The sequence below is a fragment of the Humulus lupulus genome, chromosome 7 (genome assembly GCF_963169125.1).
Source record: "Humulus lupulus chromosome 7, drHumLupu1.1, whole genome shotgun sequence".
NCBI lineage: Eukaryota > Viridiplantae > Streptophyta > Magnoliopsida > Rosales > Cannabaceae > Humulus > Humulus lupulus.
In genome coordinates this window covers 11,569,233-11,592,659 of record NC_084799.1, presented here as the reverse complement: position 1 = coordinate 11,592,659, position 23,427 = coordinate 11,569,233, and the positions used below count along the sequence as shown (strand labels likewise).

General features: G+C 32.9%; 3 protein-coding genes across 10 annotated transcripts; 2 read left to right on the top strand and 1 right to left on the bottom strand.

The window, feature by feature from the left end:
- Nucleotides 1–517: 517 nt before the first annotated feature.
- Nucleotides 518–5,815, top strand: LOC133790673 (diphthine--ammonia ligase). 2 transcript variants are annotated; one of them, XM_062228396.1, is made up of 12 exons: nt 518–858; nt 1,108–1,179; nt 1,309–1,388; nt 1,761–1,986; nt 2,076–2,108; nt 2,211–2,293; nt 2,368–2,440; nt 2,750–3,095; nt 3,226–3,557; nt 3,692–4,029; nt 4,145–4,502; nt 4,930–5,815. In XM_062228396.1, exons 1-12 carry the CDS (start codon nt 781–783, stop codon nt 5,143–5,145), a joined length of 2,235 nt encoding a protein of 744 aa, XP_062084380.1. In that variant the 5' UTR covers nt 518–780; the 3' UTR covers nt 5,146–5,815. The 2 variants fall into 2 exon arrangements, with proteins under 2 accessions (XP_062084380.1, XP_062084381.1); XM_062228397.1 differs by having other exon boundaries at nt 521–858; nt 1,309–1,413.
- Nucleotides 5,816–8,565: 2,750 nt separating this feature from the next.
- On the top strand, nt 8,566–12,759 carry LOC133790674 (uncharacterized). 2 transcript variants are annotated; one of them, XM_062228399.1, is made up of 4 exons: nt 8,566–8,940; nt 9,321–9,498; nt 9,585–11,302; nt 11,990–12,759. In XM_062228399.1, the coding sequence occupies exons 3-4, from the start codon at nt 9,707–9,709 to the stop codon at nt 12,380–12,382; spliced, it is 1,989 nt and encodes a 662-aa protein (XP_062084383.1). In that variant the 5' UTR covers nt 8,566–8,940; nt 9,321–9,498; nt 9,585–9,706; the 3' UTR covers nt 12,383–12,759. The 2 variants fall into 2 exon arrangements, with proteins under 2 accessions (XP_062084383.1, XP_062084382.1); XM_062228398.1 differs by having other exon boundaries at nt 9,321–11,302.
- A 4,965-nt stretch (nt 12,760–17,724) lies between these two features.
- Nucleotides 17,725–23,009, bottom strand: LOC133790672 (uncharacterized). 6 transcript variants are annotated; one of them, XM_062228395.1, is made up of 10 exons: nt 22,992–23,009; nt 22,231–22,261; nt 21,708–21,994; nt 20,664–21,037; nt 20,077–20,326; nt 19,822–19,987; nt 19,532–19,634; nt 19,308–19,436; nt 18,362–18,577; nt 17,725–18,282 (listed from the first exon to the last, which is right to left on the bottom strand). In XM_062228395.1, the coding sequence occupies exons 3-10, from the start codon at nt 21,928–21,930 to the stop codon at nt 18,004–18,006; spliced, it is 1,740 nt and encodes a 579-aa protein (XP_062084379.1). In that variant the 5' UTR covers nt 21,931–21,994; nt 22,231–22,261; nt 22,992–23,009; the 3' UTR covers nt 17,725–18,003. The 6 variants fall into 6 exon arrangements, with proteins under 6 accessions (XP_062084379.1, XP_062084374.1, XP_062084378.1 ...); XM_062228390.1 differs by lacking the exon at nt 22,992–23,009 and adding an exon at nt 22,373–22,943; XM_062228394.1 differs by lacking the exon at nt 22,992–23,009 and adding an exon at nt 22,398–22,943.
- Nucleotides 23,010–23,427: the final 418 nt, after the last annotated feature.

Sequence of the window (23,427 nt, the reverse complement as noted above, 5' to 3'; positions counted from 1 at the left end):
TGGCTTTAATGATGAATTACATTACATCAACGTCGAAAGAGGTCATTTTGTTAGGTGTTTGCTTCTGTAGTATATACCAAGTTAATGCTCAAAGGATAAAAGCATAATATCATTTAGAATATGCATGGAATCTAGCATATCGTATGTGAATGGAGCAATTCTGAGATGGTAACTTGGAATAATTCAAACCCAGTTGTAGATGGGATGGGAATGGGATGACCGTTTGGCATTGGCAGAGACTCACTTTCAGCTAACGAGAAAAAGCACAACCTTAGACAACTGAATGGCAAAACTCTAAATTGATGTAGCATTTTCATGCACCTTGTTTTCCATAACAAACTAAATAAGTATGGTTAGAACAACAATCGCTATAAATCTTGTTTAGGAGAAGAGAAGTGCTAATTTGTTCTTATAATATATAAACATTATATATTTTAAAATATTAGTAATTAAAATTAAAGAGTGCAAACGAGAGTAGAGTGCATTTGACTTTTTTTTTATAAAAAATATATAAGAAATATTTTTGTCAAGAATTTAGTTATAGACATTATTATAAAAAGCAAAGGTAATATTATATTTTCTAGCACAGCGAGTCAGGTTGAAAGTATTTTTTTCCTCTCCCTGAACCTGGCCTTGATACCAAAAACCTGGCTTCTGCAAACTCAATCTGTCAAGGAAGAAGCTAAACCCCTAAACTAGGATCAGGGTTTTGAAGGTTCATCTTCGGATTTGAGCGAGTGTGAGGAGAACCGCAGCATCACTCGTCGGAACTCATAAGTGATGAAGGTGGTGGCTTTAGTAAGCGGCGGCAAGGATAGCTGCTACGCCATGATGAAATGCATCCAATACGGTCACCAGGTCCTTTCACCTTTCTCTATTTGGCTCTCTCGAAAATCCGTTATTAGTTTTTTGAGTTTCTTTTTTTGTTTTGGTTAAATTCATTTTTATCATCTTTATGAACTCAACTGCCCAACTGAATAATCTAATGCTAGTTATTGTTATGGAATTTGATGAATTGGGTTTGTGTTATATCCACTAATGTTGGGTTGGGTTGGGTTAAACTGAAAGAGTAACGATTTTCCACTTATTCATGTTGCCATTGGGTAGGTTGTGGCATTGGCGAACTTGATGCCAGTTGATGATTCAGTTGACGAGCTCGATAGCTACATGTACCAAACTGTAAGCCTTTTATTTATTTTTTTAAATGAATGCCCCAGAACTTTATTTAATGATGAAATATGAGCTTTAAGTCCCCGAAAATGTATCTTAATTAGCTGTTTGGATTGGACTATTGATTGCTTTGATCAGGTTGGGCACCAGATAATCGTTAGTTATGCTGAATGCATGGGACTGCCCCTATTCAGAAGGAGAATACAAGGATCCACAAGGCAAGCCTTTATGCAGAAACTTTTGGTAAAACCTGTATCTGATATTTTGGAGAGTTACAACGTTTTCTTCATATTTTCATTAAGTGATATGGGAAACAGTAACAGTATGACTAGCTTCGTGATCAGATTTCAGAAGTAGAAGGGTTAGGAGAAATCTTTTATTTTCTTTGAAAGCTGCAGCTTTTTGAATGAAGTTATCTTGATGAGACCTTTGTACTTAAAAAAAAGATCTTTACTTCATCACAAGAGCTTACAGTAGTATCTTTTTTATTGGGCGGTTTGGTCTTCTTAAAGAATTTTTTGTGTCCTGTGATAGAAGGGTGCATGTAAAGCTTACTTTTCAGTTTCCAATGAATTTTGTGGATATTTCAGGCATGAGAAGCTTAGCTACACAACAACTCCAGGCGATGAAGTTGAAGATATGTTCATTTTGTTAAATGAAGTGAAAAAACAGATACCTTCTGTTGGTGCAGTATCTTCTGGTGCCATTGCATCAGATTATCAGAGGCTGCGGGTGGAAAGTGTGTGTTCAAGGTTAGGGCTTGTTTCTCTGGCATATTTGTGGAAACAAGATCAGTCATTGCTCCTTCAGGAAATGGTAATTTGTATTTTGGTATGTGAATTTGTTCATTTAACATTGAAGATTCGTACATCTCATACGATGGTTTTCTTTTCTACTATAATCAGATAACAAGTGGGATATTGGCTATTACCGTAAAGGTATAATTTTTAATTTCACTTGTTATTTAGTCATGCCTTTTCTTGTTATATTTTGGAAAGAGTTCTACCTTCTATTGAACAGTATTTTTTCTCCTGTTATAGGTCGCTGCAATGGGGTTGGACCCTGCAAAGCACTTGGGCAAAGATTTAGCTTCCCTGAGTCCCTATCTGCATAAGTTGAAGGGGTATGCTATTTTTTTCCCTTATATTTTTTTAAGTTTAGCATTGTAAATTGATGGTTAACTATCATCCTTGGCAGGTTGTATGGAATTAATGTTTGTGGTGAAGGAGGGGAATATGAAACATTAACACTTGATTGCCCTCTCTTTGTTGTGAGTTTCTTCCTTTCCTTTTGCCCGTGGATATTTTATAATTTCCTGCTTTCTTAAGAGGCTTGTTGTCTTCATGATGACCATGAGTGTGCAGTTAGTAACTTAGCATCATATATTTATAAATTTTTTGTTTGTGTAATTATCTGGTTTAGGTAATGATCTCTGCTACTAGAGGAAATGTTTTCAGATTATTTATATTTTGATTTTGACCTCTAAATATACACTTGTTATGGTGTCACCGTTACAAGGTTTATGGTGATTGTATTTCCATTTTGGCTCTATTTTATTTATTTAATTTTGTGGTTACAGAATGCTCGGATTATGCTCGATGACTCTCAAGTTATTCTGCACTCTTCAGATTCTATTGCTCCAGCTGCGGTCCTTCATACCTTAGCTTTTCATTTGGAACATAAGAAATTGCATTGTTCGTTGCCTGGCAGTGGTGAAACCCAAGAGATCTGTCTGGAGAATAAGGGTTCTGTCTTTGAAGTGGAGGGAGACAGCTCACAAGTATGTGACGCCGCAGTCCAGTCTGCTGTTGAAGTCCTTGACTCGATCACTATTGCAGAAAATAAGCTTCACATTTCAAGAACACAGAAAGGTGATACGTTTTCCATTTGTTGCTGGTTGGAACATTCAAGCAAATCTTCAGCAGGTAATCAAAGGATAATTAGTTTGTAGTACACAGATCTGCAAGCTTCTGTGTTTCCCTCTTGTTCATTCCTTATGGTCAGTGCTTCTAGTCTGCAACATAATCATTTTATGTTTTCTGAATATTTTGGTAGGCGTACAAGAAGAGTTGACAGCTGTTCTAAGAAAAATGGAATTGAAACTTGCGGAATATGGTTTTGGATGGGAAAATGTCCTCTATATTCATCTCTATATTGCTGATATGAAGGAATTTGCAACAGCAAATGAAACATATGTGAGATTTATCAAACAGGAGAAATGCCGTTTTGGTGTCCCATCGCGCAGTACAATTGAACTGCCTTTACTGGAAGTGGGGTTGGGTAATGCATACGTGGAAGTTTTAGTGGCAAATGACCATACCAAAAGAGTTCTACATGTACAAAGTATTTCCTCTTGGGCTCCCAGTTGTATTGGACCATATAGCCAGGTGCAAAGCTGCATGATCCTTGTTACTGAATTGATAATTGGGATAAGCAATGTGCATTATTCTTGTTTGGTCAATTATTTAATTCTAGAGAATTTCTTTTCCTGCTCTGATTTCATGTTTTTGTCTGTTGATAGGCAACACTGCACAAGAATATACTTCATATGGCCGGGCAATTAGGGCTTGATCCTCCCACAATGATCTTATGTGAGGGGGGCGTCACTGCTGAGCTGGAAAAGGCATTAGAAAACAGTGAAGCTGTGGCAAAATGCTTTAATGGTTCGATATCTACTTCAACTATTGTATTTGTCGTTTACTGTTCAGCACGTATTCCCTCATCTGAGAGACATCAGATTCAGGATAAGCTAGATGTATTCCTTAAGCAAATAAGGCCTTCTCATTTCAACAAATCAAGCATATCTGAAGCTGTTGATCCCATTTTTCTGTATATCCTAGCCCCTGATCTGCCAAAAAGGTATATATGTAGTTTATCTATATGTAAACTAACTTTTCTACATTTTCACTAAATGTGTCTCCTGAAATTTGGTTAAATTTATATTCATATGCCCTCGGCGTCTTTTGTCATACAGAGCACTTGTGGAAGTTAAGCCCATTCTTTTCATTCCGGAGGATATTGAAGAAACAGATGGAACTGTGAAAAGCCCATCTTGCATACGAGGTCCTAGCTGTTGGGGATTTCAGCATGAAAGCTGGCATGACCAATGCATTAAAAAATGTGTTGTTCCTGGAGAGCTATGCACACTTATTTTGTGTGTTACAAGTGAAGTTGCAATGAAATTTGGTTCTGCAACTTTAGGTGCTGAAAATAGTAGAAGGGACTATGACAATTATTTCACAGAGGAGCAGTTTAGAGAAATATCAAGATTTTGTATATATCTTCTTGACAAAGTTATTACAGAAAATGGTTTCTCTTGGGAAGACATTATGGTAGGTTTGCTTTACACACGCTTGTTAAATCTGATTATTCTGACTGTCTTGGTAATTATTTTATGATGTGTAAGTTCATGTTACTATTAATGTTTTTTTTGCCAATCTTTTCATCATTTAGGTTTAGGGAGTTCAGTAAAACTTTGGTTTAAAATATCAGTGTCGATTGTGAGAAAGTGACAACTAAGTTGATTCTTTTTTATTTGCATATAGAAGGAACGAAAGATCTTTTAAATCGAAAAGGTGTTTGGCAGACCTTGTACCAAATGATTTTGGTCTATATTTGTTGAGTCAGCTTCCTATTTGCATTTTATATTTTATTTAGATGATCTATATGTATTCATAGTTTCAAGTTTTCACTTGATTTTTGATGCCAGTGTATGTGTTTTCATTGATGTTGTTCTCATCTAAGATTTATTTTCTTCAGTACTTGAGGCTATATTTTCCAACAAGCCTTCATGTGCCCCTGGAGACATTGTCCCTCCTGTTCACCAATGCATTCACTGAACTTGCTGCAATGGATCGGACACTCAAAAATGATCACGAGTCCATCTTCAACCTTGTCCCTGTTGTGGGCTCTGGGAACTCTGCCACATCCATGGATGATATATTCACCTGTGAACTAATGGCTAGGAGATTATGAGTATGATTTCTTCTCTTGAAGTACTTATTTTTTTTCTTGTCACCAATTCAAAAGCTTTAAGAATTTGAGGGGTAAATGAAGATTTGAAAAATTCTTTGAAGATAGCAGATTCTCTTTCTTAACCTCCTTCCACCTTTAATGACTTTCTGCAATGGCTTCAGAGATTATCAATCCGGGAGCGGTTACTTGCATGTCCTTATATTGCATGCCCTCAACTATCAGCTCATTTCTTCTTCTTATTGTGTGTAAAATCTATTTATCTGTTAGCATGTTGTACCATTAATCTTTTTGCTGTTTAGTATCTTTGTGCTTGAGCTGTTAGTTCATGTCTTTATAGGACAACAGGATTATCCTGGACTAATTATCAAGGGAAAAGAAATCTACAGAAAGTTGCTGACAATTTTTGATCAGCTGCCAACTCATGTGTACTTGTATGTAGGTAAACCATCAAAATGAAATGATCACACAGAATATTATCATTAGATTATCATCTCACAACTAGACAAATACTTATCACTGGTGATGTTTGTTTTTTTTTAAAATTTTTTTTTGTCAAACACTATGCACAGACATTTTAACAGGGCTTTGTTACCTTGCCACCTTTGGACCATCCTAATGTGATGGCTAAATGTCTTATCCTTCTTAATCAAAGTGTTGAATTCATGCAGTATGTTTATGAGGATTTGTATGCAGGTCACATCATATATGTCCTTTTCTTTTTGTTGTTCCCAAATTGGTTTAGTGCATTTGAGGAGATACCCCCCACTAGCCATAACTGTGTTTGTGTACCCCCTCAAGTGTTGAATCGACATGAGTCACAGGACTTATAAGGTAGTGTGTGTTTTCCTTGGTCTAAAATGTTCAGCCTTTTTAAGATAAAATTTATGATAGAATTGGTTGTCCTATAACTCTTCTAATTGCTTATAAACCACAAACTAGAATCAAGATAGGATTGTTTAGCAAGAAAAAGCAAAAATTAAAACATTGCTCACTTTCTAAGTTTTAGGTTAATGATTCATAGTTTTCATTGCTTTATGGGTTTATACATTTTTGTACCCTGTATTTTTTTCTATTACTTGTTTGGATCCTGTGATTTGACAAATTACTTTTTGGATCATATGTTTTGTAAAATGGTTAAAATAGAATCCTAAACTTGATTTTGGTCAATGTTTTCTCAACTAAAATTATAAATAATTTACCAAACTAACAATTCAGAACAAAAATAAAATCATTCTGCTTAAAAACTGTGTTGTTATATTCAATTTTTTCTTCATCAAAATTGAGTTTAGAGTTCTATTTTAACTATTTTACAAAACATAGGGTCTAAAAAGTAATTTGTCAAAACACAGGGTCCAAACAAGTAATGAGACAAAACACATGGTCTATAAATATTTTTTGTTTGTATAAATAATTATATATATTTTTAACATTTGCTCAAATCATCATCATTATTATTATTATTTTCCCATTAGGTTGAAAATCATGTGTCTTATTTGGAACTCAATAATTATAAAAGAAAATTAATAAAATGGAGAAAATATTTTCTTAAAATTTTATGATAGATTATTTTTTTTAATCTTTTTCTTTTATATATATATTTATATTTTTTTCTATATTTTATAAAATTACACTAAATTTAATTCTTACCTTTTCTAAAAAAAATATATCACACTTATTGTTTGAATCAAAAAAAAAAAAAAAAAAGGAAAAAGAAAAAAATGTTTTGGATTTTTTTTTCAACCCTAGAAGTAAAATTTCAACAGGAGGAAAGTATAATTGAAACTGAAGTTGGAATCCAAAGAAACCTTGATTGTCTCCTCTAATTGCGTCCCTTTAAAGAACATAATCAGATAACTTTACAATTAATTTTTTATTTATTTTTAACTAAACAACAATTATAGTTTGTTACCAAACGTACAAGGGTAGCTGTCATGATTTAATATCACATATCAAATCTTGATGGTAAGGCAACTAATTTTAGATAGTGACTTTGTACTAGAAATTGCTTTTCAAATAATTATCTTTCTAGCCATCTTCCAAACATTAAACAAGTAAAGCCAAGTTCCCAAATTTTCCCCTTATATTCATGACATGGTGTGTTGTGTAGGATATCACTTGAGAAAGCAAAACACCAAAAAGAAAGAAGAAAAAAAAAATTGAATCACAGCCACATGGGAAAGGGGGACCATTTTAATGGCTGGTTTAATAGAGAAATTAAAAAGAAGAAAAAAAAGTGACAAATTCCTTCCAACATAGGTGTATAGTGGTAGTTGAGAAGCATAAAGAAGATTAAGCCCACGAGCATTGAAATCATATGGGCCTCAATCATGGCCCACAAACCCCTTATAAAAATACAAAAAAATTGGGAAAAATTATAATATATAATAGATGGAATGATGATAGATCAGGATGCTTAACTTTCCCATAGAGAAAAGGAAATGGAAAGCTATTGAGATGAGTATAATATAATTAGATTTAGAGTATAAAGAATAATAAGAAGCAAAAAGAGGAAAATTGTTTTGTTCTTATTTGTGTTGTAGACACATGTGATTTTTTTTGACATGTCTGCAGTTGAGGCAATAATTGGATCCAATTGCTAAAAATAAAATAAAATGATAAGCCCTTTTTTCCATATTAATTTTTATAAGCTTGATTTTATACCTTTCATATTTTGTTTTTCCTTGAATTTTACCACATGTCTACTACAAATGGTTCATAATACCATTAATTATGTTAAAGATAACGGAAATGGGAATCAAAATATAAGTGAAAACATACACAAAGTGTTATAAATAACAAATTTATTAATAATATTAATAAATAGAGTGAAAAATGAGATGTAGAAGATGATAATCCACATGGGAATTTTATTAAAAGTACATGGAAACTAATTAGATCTCACGTGAATCTTAGGTGGCTTGTTGTCATAATATCTCAAGTATATGCAAATCTCTCATCAAATATAAATATACACAATAAATTAAAAAACAAAACTGTCGGTGGTAACCCCAAATATCTCTAAACAAATAAATAATAAACTCTAAATATCTATATAAATTTCCCATCAAATCTAAAACCCTTTTAACTACTTTTCCAAGTCCTATATAACAGTTTTACATAATTTCTTTTTTTTTTTTTTTTAAAAAAAACTTATATTTTCTTCATTTATGTTGATAATTTTTATTTATGACGTAAGCAAATTGGATAATAGTAAGAACAACTAACTAAGTTAGAGCAAGGAAGAAGTGTACGGATAGGGGTTGAAGAGACTGAGGTGAGGAAGAGCTTAACTGAAAAAATAACTGTAAAATATGGCAAGAAAAGTAATACATGAAAAAAACGGAGGGTATTTTTGTAAATTCAAGTCCAAATTGGCAACAGAGGAGGGCAGAGGAAAAAAGCAAAAAGGAAAGGACTGTACCCAGTTAGTGCAAAATGCAGAGAGATAGAGTTTAGTTTTTTTCTTTTTTTTTTAAGAGAGAGAAAGAAGATCTGAGTTGGGATCACTGAGTCGTGGGAACGAGTTAGATCACTTCTTTTCAACCTGAGCCGTCAAACATTCAAAAAAGAAGAAAGAAACAAAGAAAGAAAGAAAGAAAGAAGAAGAAGAAGAAGATCCTGGCCGTTAGATCCCATCTCAGATAACTCATACCACCATTCGATTGTTCACCCCTCTCTTTCTCTCTCTTCTCTGCCAAAGCTCAATTTTGAGCTTAAACCTAAGATTCTAAAGAATCAGAGGGAGAGAAAGAGAGGGCTTTTCGAACCCCAATTTGTTTTCTTGTTGATGTTCAGGTACTTGGTCGCTCTCTTCATTTTTTTTATTGTGTTTGTGTGTGTTCTTGTCACGGAGAAAAGGAGAGATTTTTCTTTTTCTTTTTTTGGGTTGCTGGGTGGGGGCGGTGAAGATAGTGAAATTGTCAAGTCTTTTTTGTTGGGGGGTTGTAAGTGTTAGAGCAATGCGTGAAAAATACAGTTAGATAAGGGAATCGGTTACTTGGATTTTTATTTTAGATCCTGGATTTTATATTTTTTTGGGGGAAAGTTGTTGGATTTGGAACTAAATAGAAATTTTTGGTGTGGAAAGGTTGTTTCTTTGGGTTTCAGCTGAGTGAAGTTCGTGGCTCTCCTTTTAATGGTGCTGTTTGAACTCGGTTTTCTTTTTTGTTTTGCAGCTTTGAAGTTCTGTAGTAACTCAACTACTTGTGATGGAGCTTAGGGTCAGGTGGCGGAAGTGGGTGTCAGTGATTGAGCAGCAGAATAGTTTGAAGCTTTGACAATCGTGAAGGGTTCTTGTTGTAGTTTGAATTTGAACTGAATGCTTTTATGGGTTGGCGCTAAATTCTTTTATAGGTAATTTCCAGGGCTTAGACAGTTTTAAAAATCCAAAATTTTGGCATTGGTCTCAAACCCTGTAAGTTATTTCTGGTTCTTGCTAGTGTGTAGCTGAAGATAGAGTAAAAACTTTTCCAATTTGAGTTCAACATCTTGATTTTCATAGAAGATGGAAGTGACTTTTCTGGCTTAGAAACGAAGAAATATATAAAATTAAGCAGAATCAATGGAAGATTTATCCAAGTATGCTCATAGTCCAGTTCATTTAGCTGTAGCTCGGCGAGACTATGCCACTCTCAAGCGCATTATCTGTGCTCTGCCTCAGCTTGCCAAGGCCGGTGAGGTCAACACTGAAGATGAATCTCTTGAGGCAGAGATTCGAGCTGATTCTGTTTCAGCTGTCATTGACCGACGTGATGTTCCTGGCCGTGAGACTCCTCTGCATCTTGCCGTACGTCTCAGGGATCCAGTTTCGGCTGAGATACTAATGGCTGCTGGTGCAGATTGGAGTCTTCAGAATGAGAATGGTTGGAGTGCTCTCCAAGAAGCGGTATGCACAAGAGAGGAAGCAATTGCTATGACTATTGCTCGGCACTACCAACCTCTTGCTTGGGCCAAATGGTGTCGCAGACTTCCCCGTATTGTGGCATCTGCAGCACGAATTCGCGATTTTTACATGGAGATAACGTTTCATTTTGAGAGCTCAGTTATTCCTTTTATTGGCCGCATTGCGCCTTCTGATACTTATCGCATCTGGAAGCGGGGTTCTAATCTCCGTGCTGATATGACCCTTGCTGGGTTTGATGGATTTCGCATTCAAAGGTCTGATCAAACGTTTCTGTTTCTTGGAGAAGGCTACACTTCGGAAGATAACAATGTGAATTTGGCACCTGGTACTTTAATTGTTCTTGCCCACAAAGAAAAGGAAATTACTAATGCTTTGGAAGGAGCTGGTGCCCAACCAACAGAACAAGAAGTTGCCCATGAAGTGGCCTTGATGTCACAGACAAATATGTATAGGCCTGGGATTGATGTAACTCAGGCTGAGCTTATTCCCCATCTAAACTGGAGGAGACAGGAGAGGACTGAGATGGTTGGAAGCTGGAAGGCTAAAGTTTATGATATGCTTCATGTTATGGTTAGTGTGAAATCAAGAAGGGTTCCAGGTGCTATGACTGATGAGGAGCTCTTTGCCGTGGATGACGAAGAAAGGACAGCCAATGGTGGCGATAATGATGAGTATGAAGATGTATTGACAGCAGAGGAAAGAATGCAGCTTGATTCTGCACTTCGTATGGGGAACCCTGATGGTATTTGTGAGGATGAAGAACATGGGGCTTCTGATGGCCAAGAAAATGGTTCAGGAGGTGCCTATGAAAATGGTGAGTCTAATGGTACTTCTAAGGAGAAGAAGAGTTGGTTTGGTTGGAATAAAAAAGGTGGCAAGGCTAATGGTGATGATTCTGAAGATCCGAAGAATTTGAAGAAGATCTCAAAGTTAGCTCCAGAAGGTAGCAACCAGAAGTCACTTGATCATCAAAAACCGACATCTGAATCATATAGGGAGGATTCGGGGGATGCCAAGAAGGGAAAGGAAAAAAACAGCAGAAAGAAGAAGAAGAAAGGAGTGCCTGGTGAAACTAAGCATGAGAGTGAGTACAAGAAGGGTTTAAGACCTGTATTGTGGTTAACTCCTGATTTCCCTTTAAAGACAGATGAGCTTCTGCCTTTATTAGACATTTTAGCTAACAAAGTCAAGGCTGTTAGAAGACTAAGGGAGCTTCTGACTACCAAACTTCCACTCGGCACTTTTCCTGTTAAGGTAACTAAATATTTTGCTTTTTGTTAACTCTGTACGCACTTTCATGGATGCTGCTGCTCCTTACTGGTTGCTTCACTCAGTTCCAATTCTCGATACTCATTTCATTACCATAAATAGATCTTGTTTGTAGAGAAATCGAAACTTAAATATTGAAGTGTCAGTTAAGCATTCTAATAGTTTTATGCTGAACTTAGAATTAGAAGAACAATCTTGAAGTCATTTTCATTTTCTGTGAATTCATTACTTTATTTCAAGCAAATATAACCCGGCGTTTTTTTAATTAGTTTTTAGTGTTGTTTTTAATTTTTTTTTGGTTAGTTCGTGTTACTTGTAGCTTTTAGGTGTTGGGCATGCAGTTCCAGTACTTTGAAAATGGCTGAAAGAATTATTGACAAATTTTCTGTCACTTGCATGATTGTAAATTTCATTTGGTCTTTTGATTTTTGTATCTTCTGTTACACATCGTGAAAGTGCTAAGAATTTTTTATGACAATGAGCTCCCCTAGTATAGATAATGTTTCAGGGACTGATTTTCAATTACTTGAGACATGGTTTATTAATCTCTTGATTGTATATAAAGACATGATTTTTAGTATTTCATACTGTCAATTAGTTCTCTCGAGAACAAATGTGCTTTATTTGTTCTCTATTTGAGCGTTGATCATGACTGTCTTTCCCCTGCCTTAGGTTGCCATTCCTATTGTGCCGACCATAAGAGTCCTAGTCACTTTTACAAAATTTGAGGAGCTACAGCCAATGGAGGAGTTCTCAACACCTCTCTCCAGTCCAGCACATTTTCAGGATGCCAAATCGAAAGAATCAGAAGCATCTTCTTCATGGATTTCATGGATGAGAGGAAGCCGAGGTGGGCAATCAAGCGATGGCGAAAGCCATCGGTTTAAAGATGAAGTCGACCCTTTCCACATACCATCAGATTATACTTGGATTGATGCCAATGAGAAGAAACGCCGGATGAAGGCCAAGAAGGCCAAGAGCAAGAAGCATAAAAAACACACAGCAGCCAGAGCTGCTGATGGGGGACAAGGACAACAGCAGGTGAGTGAGGATGTGGAAGAGTAATTGCCATTAAAGACTTAAAATTTGTTACTTTACCAAATACCCAATTTGAAGAGCTGACAACAGAAAAAGGAGGTAAAAAAAAAGCATATTCTTTGTCCACATCTGACTTTATATTCTTCCCTCTGAGTTTGTGTTGGAGGATTTACAGGAAAGAAAGAAAGAAAGAAAGAAAATCTCTTTGGTGATCGATCAGTTGGTGTTCATTCGGAAAAGGGTTATCTTATTTTGTTGAATTGTTATGTGATGTGAAATTTGAGAGGAACAGGCTCCTCCTCTTTTATTAATAGCTTATTGCGTCCTGATTTTTTTCTTTCAACACGAATCATTGTATCTAAAGTTTTTTCATTTTTGTGATTGGCATTCTCCCCAGTTTGTTATTTTCTGAGCCAAAGTTGGTCACTTTCATCCTTTCCCTTTTTTATTTCCTCTTATTCTTTCATGAGATTTTACGTTATAATATTAGAGCCGGATACTGCCATTAGTTTCCAAACAAAAATCGATAGAATTGTCGTGTTGCAGAAAAGATTGCCTTCTAATCATTCTTAAAACAAGACATAGATAAGTAAACGACAAAGATTGGAAAAAAAATGATTAAAAGATCAGCACAAAGATTCAGTTCATTTCATACTATCAAGAGCTTTGGCTTATGTGTCTTGTAGTGTATGGCTTTTATGCTCTCTCAGGTCAAGTGGACCTCTGGTCCACACATTGGTAGATTGTGAATCTTATTGAAAACTTTGATTTTGCTGCTTTACTTTGCTGAAGCCACCTCTACCGTTGTTTATTAAGAAATAATTAAAGAATTGACAGTTTTGGAATTACTCTCATGTTTTGATAATGTTTAATAGTAGGGACTAGACATAAACATAAAGATGTCAAGTACATGTACTAGTGTTACGGCTCTAAATTGTCTGAAAACAAGTGAATGTAGGCCATTACTTCTTGACTGGTATATTTCTTCCACTATACTTTTTTTAGTAATGATACATGTAAATATCTTATCCGTGTTGAGCTAGTTCACTGCTTTTTTTTTTTGAGTCTTGTTGAGGGTTTTCTTTCGAAATAAGCCAGTATGAAGAACAGGTTTCAAGCAGTCAACCATAACATCAACAGACACAGATATAAGTAGGAAGAAGATAAGAGATTTTTCATATTTACAAAACAGTTTCACCATTTCAGCAACTCAACTCAACATGGACAACAAACCAGTTGGCCTTCATAATAGATGTTAGAGCACCATATTTTTTGATATTGTACTATTGATTGTATATCAGAATGTGATTGGACTAAATGGCTATGGTGTAAGAATATCACTACTCAAATTTACATACCTACTCTTTTGAATCTTTACTAAAACCTATCCTTGTTGACACTCTAGTATCCAACCATGACTTTTTCCCCATTATGGAACCAAGTGCCCCAATGAAAAAGTCAGCTTCGATCGTCATCAAGAAGTTGACAATGGTGTTTCTTTCTTCCACCAGCTACATATTTTCACCTGTTATGTAACACTTTCTTTGATAAATAAAAGGGTTGGCTCTATATGCAGTATAAACTCTCTATATGCAGTAGAAACTCGATAAATTAATAAATTTTATTAAATTATATTTTTGTTCAGTTCGACCAATCTGATAAATTAATCATTCGTAAAATTTATAAGATAATAATTTTCTCTTATTAATCCGTAAATCTCACTTAATATATAAATCAATAATCTCTTAATTATGAAAATATAAATTACCACATGACATTGTATTTAGTTTTAGAGATTGTGATACATTTAATTCTTGCTTGTAATGTTCATGGAGTAGAAATCCAAATAAATGATAGAATGATAGATGATAAAGCAAAATGATATATTTAGATAGTAGAAATTTTGTAAGCGCTAGGACATATTAATATATAGAATGACAGACTTCATGTATAAATTAATAATTTATACATAAAATAATAACACGATTAAATTATAAATTTTGACGGTTCCATATTATTAATATAACGAGTTTTAACTTTATATATGCACTCTATTTATAATCTCCTTTTACCAATAACCCATTTTTTATATTACTAATCACTCTTGATTAGTAGTGTTAATCAAAGTTATTAATTAATCTTCAAAATATATAATTTGAAGATTATTGTTGCCACTATTGAATGAGATGTTCCCTTAACTATATACACTTTAGTAAAAGAAAGTTTTCAAATTTTAGTTACAAGTTACAACTTATTCTTTCTATTAATATTGGTGTCCTTACTACATATTAATTATAAAAACATTAACCAATGTTTTAGTACTAAGTACATACTTTATTTAAGTCTCCAGGTCTATTTGTTGATTAGTTTTAATTGGGGGCTACTTATTATTATTATTATTATTATTTGACAAATGAATTAGGGACTACTTCTTAATTCTACAACAAAACAGTTATTGAAATTATAAACTTTGAATGATTATTTGTTATATTCTTTAATTAAAAAAGTTGACGAAAATTAACAAGGAAAACGAATTCAACAAATATATGAACAAATTTGGATGTAAGGTGCTGCTATTTCATATATCAACAAATTTGGATGGATTCCAACCCAATGTTCATATATTTAAGAAAATTATTAGACCCCTCACTTTTGATATTATCTACAAATGTCGACAAACTTAGTATTTTTTTATCCCTAACTAATTTTCTTAATATAAATTTATCTCCCAAACTTTTTGTCTATAACCAAATATCACATACATGATAAAATTATTTTAATTTTACCTTAAAATTTTATTAATTTTATTATAAATTTGACCATACAATTACTTTTTTTTATTCAATTATTACGTAAATTAAAACAAAACAAAAATTATTCACACCTATTATTTATAGAAGTTGATTGTGATTTTTTTGTTGGATTATATAATTTATTAAATAGTTAGAAAAAGTTTAATAAAGACAATTTTTTTTTATAATGTTCTTAATGTATCTATTAGCTACAAGAAAAAAAGGGGAGTATTGATTTTGAAAAAACTAAAAAAAATTCTAAATTTATATAGCTTTGTTATTTATTTATTAATAAAATTAAATGTAAGTTTGTTAAAATACTTTTTTTTTCAAAACAAATGTATACATTAATTATGAGTTATTAACATATAAAAAAGTAGATTTATAAATTTTTATATTTTTTATTTGGTCATTTATTAATTTAATTTTTTAAGATAAGTTATTTACATTTATGATGGCTAATAAAATTATAATTAATTTAATGTGTTTTATATTTTGAATCAATTTTACTCAGTTATATATTGTAACATAAGTTAATAGATATTCACTTAACTAATTTTATATATTTTTCTAATACCATGTGTTTAGGAGTGAAAAATAAATAATCTTAATATTTAAATAAAGATTAAAAAATTAAATTAATAAGAAAATTCAAATTTAAGAATAAAAATGAAACAATATTATTAATTTAGGTAATAATTGACAATAGATAAAAGTTTTTAAGTAAATTCATATTAAAAGAACTAGTTAGAGAGTAAAAGTAGATTAATTTTACCATTTAGGAGGCATTAATGTCAAAAATAAAAGGACAAAAACATACTAACGAAAAGGAAAGGTAAATGGACTAATTATTCATATGTTAATTACTGCCGACTATAAAAGCTACATATTAATTGCTATTTTTCAAAAAAATAAAGAAAAAAATATATTATAATTATTCCAGATTGATTTTAAAGAAAAGGAAAAAAATCAACAGAAATTAAATTAGATTCCATCAAAATTGATGATATTAAATGGCATCACATCCTCTTGAAAAGAAAGTTGTCGTTTTTATAGGAAAATGGTTGTTTATTATATAGCTTAATGTTGAGTTTTAAAATTTGTCGTTTTTATTAAAAAAATTGTCATTGTATTACTTAGTATCGTTTTACTAAAAAAATTGTCGTTTGAAAGCAATATCGTTGTTAAAAATGGTAGCTTTTCTAAATATATTGTCGTTTTACTAAACATTGTCTTTATAAAAAACTTGTCGTTTTTTCTATTTAATGTGGTTTGATCATTTTACGTTTTTCAACAAAAATGTTGTTTTACTAAAAATTGTCGTTTGACCATTTTATGTGGTTTTTCAATAAACTTGTCGTTTTTCAACAAAATAGTCGTTTTTCTTATTTTATGTCAGTTTTTCCAATTAATGTCGTTTATCAAAGAAATTGTCGTTTTTTAATAAAAAAAAATTATCGTTTCTACACGCCGTTTATATATAAAATATTAAATTGTAAAATTCCCTTAAAAAACAAAAGTTTGTCCACATTCCAATGTCTTCATTCTAACAAAACTATAAAGAAAACCTTAAACCTTAAAATTGTCAAGCAAACATTTTTATTTAATAAGATCAGTTTGGTCGACATATGCATCTCTATTTTTATTTTAAAGGTGTAAATAAAATGAGTGTACTTTATTGCATATCAACCTCTTCGATTCATTTTAAAAAAATATATCATTAACGGACATTTATTCTGTGTCAGAACTGTCCACATATTTATGGACCCAAAAATAATAACATGATACAGTTTAATTATAGTTTAATTATAGAATCATTGTCTATAACATTGTATCACCTATACTAGTTCGAGTAATTTCAAAGGAGCATTTATAACAGACTTTACTCCATTTTTTAAAATATATTTTTAAAATACACATTTTTATATTTTACCTTTAAGTTTTACATTATAACATATATCAGTTTCTTTATATATTTCTCTACATCATTTAAATATTATATCTTCAAACATATTTTATTAATTAAAATAATTAAATATATATATATATACTAAATGGGAGAGAAAAAGAGAAAAATAATAATATTAAAATATTATATAAATGATATGTAAATGTTATATAAATATAGATATGAATTAATTGGAGTTTATGCATAACTATTATAAATTTAGCTAAATATTATAAAGAAAGTATATTACAAAATACACCACCAAAACATATTTTTTTTATAATTTACCTCAAACTTTTACATTATTATACCATATATCAGTTTCTCTATATTATTTAAATATTATATATTTTAAAAATATTTTATTCATTTTAAGAAATAATTAAATATAATAATATCACACACATATATATACAAAAGTTTATAAAAAAATAATAAAATATTTATAGCTTGATAAATAGTATTTCACTACATATAAAGAAATACTATTTAATAAAATTTTCTCTATATTATAAAGAATTAGACATTTTACATAAGAATTCCCCTAGTTGAGGTTTTTTCTTTCTGCTCTCTGCAGATGAAGAAGAACAGGTTCCAAGTAGTCAACCATAACATCAACAGACAAGTAATAAGTAGGAATAAGATAAGAGATTTTTCATATTTATCATCACTTCCAATTATGATTATTTATACATTAATGATATGTACAAACACTTCACCCTTTCAGCAACTCAACATGGACAACAAATCAGTTGGCCCTCAGAATAGAGATGTTGAGCACCATATTTTTGATATTGTATTACTCTATAACAGAATGTGATTGGATTGGACTAAAGCTGATGGGCAAATGGTTATGGTAGAATTACTACTCAAATTTACATACCTACCTATTCTTCTCATTTCAATCTTTACCAAAACCTATCCTTGTTGACACTCAAGTATCCAGCCATGACTTTTCCCCCAGTGTTCCTCATTCCATCTATGAGAAAGCACCAAGTGGAACCAAGCGCCCCAATGAAAAAGTCAGCTTCGATCGCCATCAAGAAGTTGACAACGGGGTAATTTGTGCTAGTTTCCCTACCGAGACTCGCTTCATAAGCGGCCATGGACATGTTCCCAACTTGTCTTCTCACATTGGTGTAGTAGAAGTTCCAGTGAGAGTATCCTTTGGACTTGTCAATAACTTCCTGTAATCAAACTTGTTTTAGTACTGCTAAGCTAGCTTGAAACAATGCTAAAGTAAATAAGTTTGAACCAACTACGTACCTGCATTTCGGTGGAGATCCAGACACTGTTGAGGTGTGGGAAGCGCCTTCTGATGCGGTCGGCTAGACTCATGTATTCTTCGAATTCAACAACCTTCATTTCGCATGCTTTGTCTCCCATTCTCACATGCATGCTCAGCAATGGCCGAGGTATCCAAGGCTTATGGTTTGACCATACAAACTCCTCAATATCAGATCTTTTGTATTTCCTAACATCCTGCAAAACAAAGATCTCAAGATTAGCATCTTGGTTGCTGTACAAAAGGACTGAATTGGAATAAGGTGCTAGTTGTTTGAAATATAAAGGTTTTATTCGTAGCTTATCCGATCCAATTAGTAATTGAATGCTGGACTTTACAAACCAAACCAATCCAATCCAATCCAATCCAATTATCCATTGGATCGTTTGTGTCAATTTTAAAACTTAAAATCTAATAATTAAGGTGTCGAGACCTAATTTTATATAAATGATTTAGACTTTATAATAGGTTAGGCCAATACCATTGTGTAAATAATAAATTAGACACATCTTAGACAACATAATTATACTAGCTCAACATTAATTGAACGACATAACTAGCCCTTTAGACCATCTATCGAGAACAATTACAAAAATCCAACATAAAAATTAGTTACACAAGTCCATAAACTCTAAATCCAAAATAACTATTAATTGAATGTATGCATAAATATATAAATGGATCGGTTATATTGGATTTCAAAATTTCCGATTCAATCAAATCCAATATGAATTGGATATCTAATTTTTTGTGGTCCTTTATGAGCAGACTAGTTAATTTGGTGGGTTAATTTGGAAAATCAGTCACAAACTCTCTGGATATGAATTGAGACCAATTATTTCCATCCATCACAAGAAAGAAACTAAGGCACCAACTTCTAATGATTGTTTATTTGCAAAACCGAGGACAAAGACTAGAATTTCCAACCTTAGGCCACTCTCCAGCAAAACTTTTAAGAACCATAGTAGCAGCTTCCTTTCCGAATGCTGCATGGCGAGCATCGTTGAGTAAGCCACATGTGTACTCGCTTTGAAATCTCATTAGATAGCGTACTGCCTGATGCAATAAAAATGTGAACTTATCAAATGGTATTTTAACATAAATCATGGCTAGAAGTTCCCTTGCCTTGCTTCATTACACAAAACTCTCACCTGTGCTCTCCACCATCTTCGATCCATTTTGTGATGATAAGCAATTAAACTGCCATTTATTTCTGTAGTTGGCTGCAGATTACTCCAAGGATCACCCCATATCCTACATTTAGCAAAACCTTAAGATATTAAGCATGATATGTTGCAAATCACTAGTGTAAACTCAACCAAAATGATTTTGTATGCATATTTCAGACACCCTTTTAACAGATCTCGACACTGTCTGGAAGAGCATTTTGCAAAGTAACATTATAAAATAGTCTATTTTCACCAATTCCTATTTTTCTTACCTCGGAGTATGTCCAGCCCATATATGCTTAGAGCTATAATTTTGTTTTACTCTTACAATTCCTTCCTGCCATGCTTGTTTACTCTCTAGAAGCTCAAGCGCGTGGTCTCGGCATTCTTGGGATGTTTCTGGGAAGAAGTAGCAAGACCAGCTGGAGCGTGAGGAACCTGTGGATTCAGTAAACATATCAGAGAAAATGTTGGAGTTTTGATTATAAGAAATTAGTTCATTGCCATGATATGTTAAGACAGACTACCTTTGCAACCATCATGGTCAGCTCGGTTATAGAACTTGGTCACAAGAACTCGTTTTTCATTGATTGCAAGGGCAAGAACACCAGCCATTCCAGCAAGCTGAGCTCCAATACCGAACCCGGGTTCTCTTTCCCAATCAGCTACAAGAAATCTCACACTAGGGTCTCTGCAGTTTAAAGGATGCTGATGAAGCCATAGGTCTCTTTGCACTTTTCTAGTCAAAGGGTAATTCTCTTCATCAGATCCGGTTATCTACAGCAGAAAATGCTTGAATTTAGTACAAACACACATACTTGTTTATGCTGCTAACTTATCAAATAAAGTAATCGGTGACAATAAACTATTTTCATAATGTTATGTTGCAAAATAGTTTTCTTTTTTGATAGTTTTTTTGTAAAATGGTCTTCAAACAGGATGTCGAGTGTATTTGGAAGACCATTTCGCAAAGAATTATCAAAACGAATGAGGCTATTATACAAATTGACTATAAAAAAAGTTACTTTGCCAAACCCCCAGATCAAATATTAGAATTTCAACACATTGTTCAACATTGATAAAGAGTTATTGGCTTAAGACAATAGAAACATACCCAAGGAGGATGAGAACCCTCATATGCAGCCAGATGCTGAAAATTCTTAAACTGATCATTGGTTGCAGCCGAGGGAAACGAATTCAACCGCCCCTTCCAACTTGTCCAAGGAGGGAAATTCTCATTCCCATCGCGCTTATCAAGCTGCTCGTTTTCCTGTGCTTTCAATTTGCAATTCTCCAAGTGAGGAGCATTTGGGACATCAGATTCATTCAGTCCAAGTTTGAGGAGAAGCTCATTTTTTTCGAATGACAAGCCAGTAAGTAAAGAACTCCAAGCTGAATAGAGTTGTGACACCCTCTCATCATTGATTTTTTCTTCACTTATCCTTGAATCAGTTATTTTCTCTGTTGCTTTCGGTACAAAATTACAGTCTGTAAATGAGTTCATTCATCTCAGTAATGTCAATAACTTTCCACTCAAGTAGAGTAAATGATTAGCCGATTCAATGCAAACCAATTATTTTGTATAGCTGGGATTGAGTTTCAAATTAATTTCTACAAGGAAATAGTGTACAACATATAAATTGTTCCTATATTGGCTTCTATTAGAAGTAACTTAAGAGAAAATTTAGAATTTGATATTGATTATTAGAGAACTGAAATGCTAAACTAAATGTAGTCTTGAAGAAGCTTAACAACAAACTTTTTTCCTTTTGAAAATTTAGTTATTCTAGCTTTGACTTTACTTTGAATACACCTTTTCATCATTCTTGTCATTACTTTTCAATTGCTCACTTCAGAGTTAAGACAAATTTTAAACAAACTTCATGAAAAGAGGGGGAAAACCAAGATAAAGTACCATGGTCAATTAAAAACCCAAAACACTAATCATTGCATAATCAGTTCATTCCATTCTTAATTTTCCCTTGAATTTAAGCAAAGTCCCAACTTTAAAAAAATAAAATCAGAAAAGAATAGAACAATAAGAAGGAAAAGAAGGAAATGACTATAGTACTTGGAAGTGAAGGAAAAAAAAATTGATCAAGAAGTGAAGAAATTTCATAATCAATATGTCAGAAAAGAGGAAATTAATTTAACTCACTGATCATATCTGAGCTTGAAGACCCCAGTGAAATGGCAGAAAATGAAAACCCACCAAGCTCAAAAGTACCAAGAGATGTAAGAGCAGCAAGAAACACAGAGGTGAGACAGACTCCACTGAGAAAACCCACCACACAAATTTGACATGGAAATGAATTTCCCATCTGCAAAGCCTTCTGTGACACAACTCTCTCAAGAGACTTCTGGTTTAATGCTTCCATCATCTTCTTCTTCTTCTTCCTTTAAAACTTCAAAAGTTGTTTCTTTTTTCTGTTCCCTCTTCTCCAGCTAAACAAATAATAACTAGAATCACAAGAAAGAACTCAAGCTATTTTGTCACAAGAAGTAAATGAACAGTTCACTTTCTTCTGTTGACTTTCATCTTGAAATGGGTAAAAAAAGAATAGAGTATGGGCTAAAGCCTAAAGCCAAGGCTTCAAGGCTAGCTAGCTCCAACTACTCTTACTATTCCAGTAAGGAACAACAAAGTTACAAAATTGTCATCTTTTAACCATGTCTTTCACCTTTGCATTTAGTGGTCCACCTCTCTATATACTGCAAAAATTAAAAAAAAAACATTTTTCATAATCAGAAACTGTCATAGAAAAATTACAAGCTCACGAGTCATGGCATAATCAAATCAACGATATGGGGAAGAAAACTCACATAAATTTCTACTAAATCTTTATACCTAGAAGGGAAAACATAAGGTTTTTACAGGAGAAACTAGAGCCAAATGTTATATTCCAAAACTCCATGGTTGAGAGAAACCGTACATGCAGAAAAAGTAGAGAAAGGGAAGATACTTTCACAGACTTAACTTGTTATTATATATAATATGTTTCCATAAAATCACATGAAAATAAAGATGAAACGTACACTTGGACGAAGAGACAAAAAATAAAAGAAGAGAAAGAGAGTAACTAAACAAGTGGGCTATAATTCTACAGCATATACCATGCAAAGAGACACATATACCATAAACGACAACAGACTGGTTTGTATTTACAGAAGATAAGACTATATATTCATATATATATTTATATAAATGGGATATTTTCGAGTAGTGTGAGAGAATAATAATAATTTGTACCATCAAAGTCTAAGTGGGCATTTCAGTAAAAACTTAAAAGAATATAGGTTTTGTATCAGAAAGAGAAACGACAAACAGAGAGAGAGACGGCCATTGGGAAAGTGACCAGTTTCATCTTCTCAAGAAAGAAAATAAAAGAAAAATATGGTCTCTTATACTGTGTCTGAGAGAGAGAGTTCATGATATTCCCACCTCCACAGATTATGGACCCCACACCTCTCACTCCTTTCTTCATCTCGTTCATTCACCAACTTCTTCCAATATTTAGTACTGATCATCACCCACGTTATCATTTCCACAAACTATTAATATTATATATTTATAGGTTAAAAAAAAGAAAAAAGAAAGGTTTGATTGAGTGCAATTTAGAAAATGACAACATTACTAAATACCAAGTGATGATTTTGGGTGTTTGAATTTTCTTTTCTTATGAAGATGTGTTAAGTAGTGTAGTGGGTCCAACCCCAACATATATTATGGTCATTTATATATATATAGAGAGAGATTAAGATATGGTTTTGTCTTTTGTAAAGAGATTATTATTAGTTCGAAAATGTATACTTACGTTTACGTAATAACATTTGTATAAGAAGATTACACTTCAATTTTGGAATCGTAATTATTAATT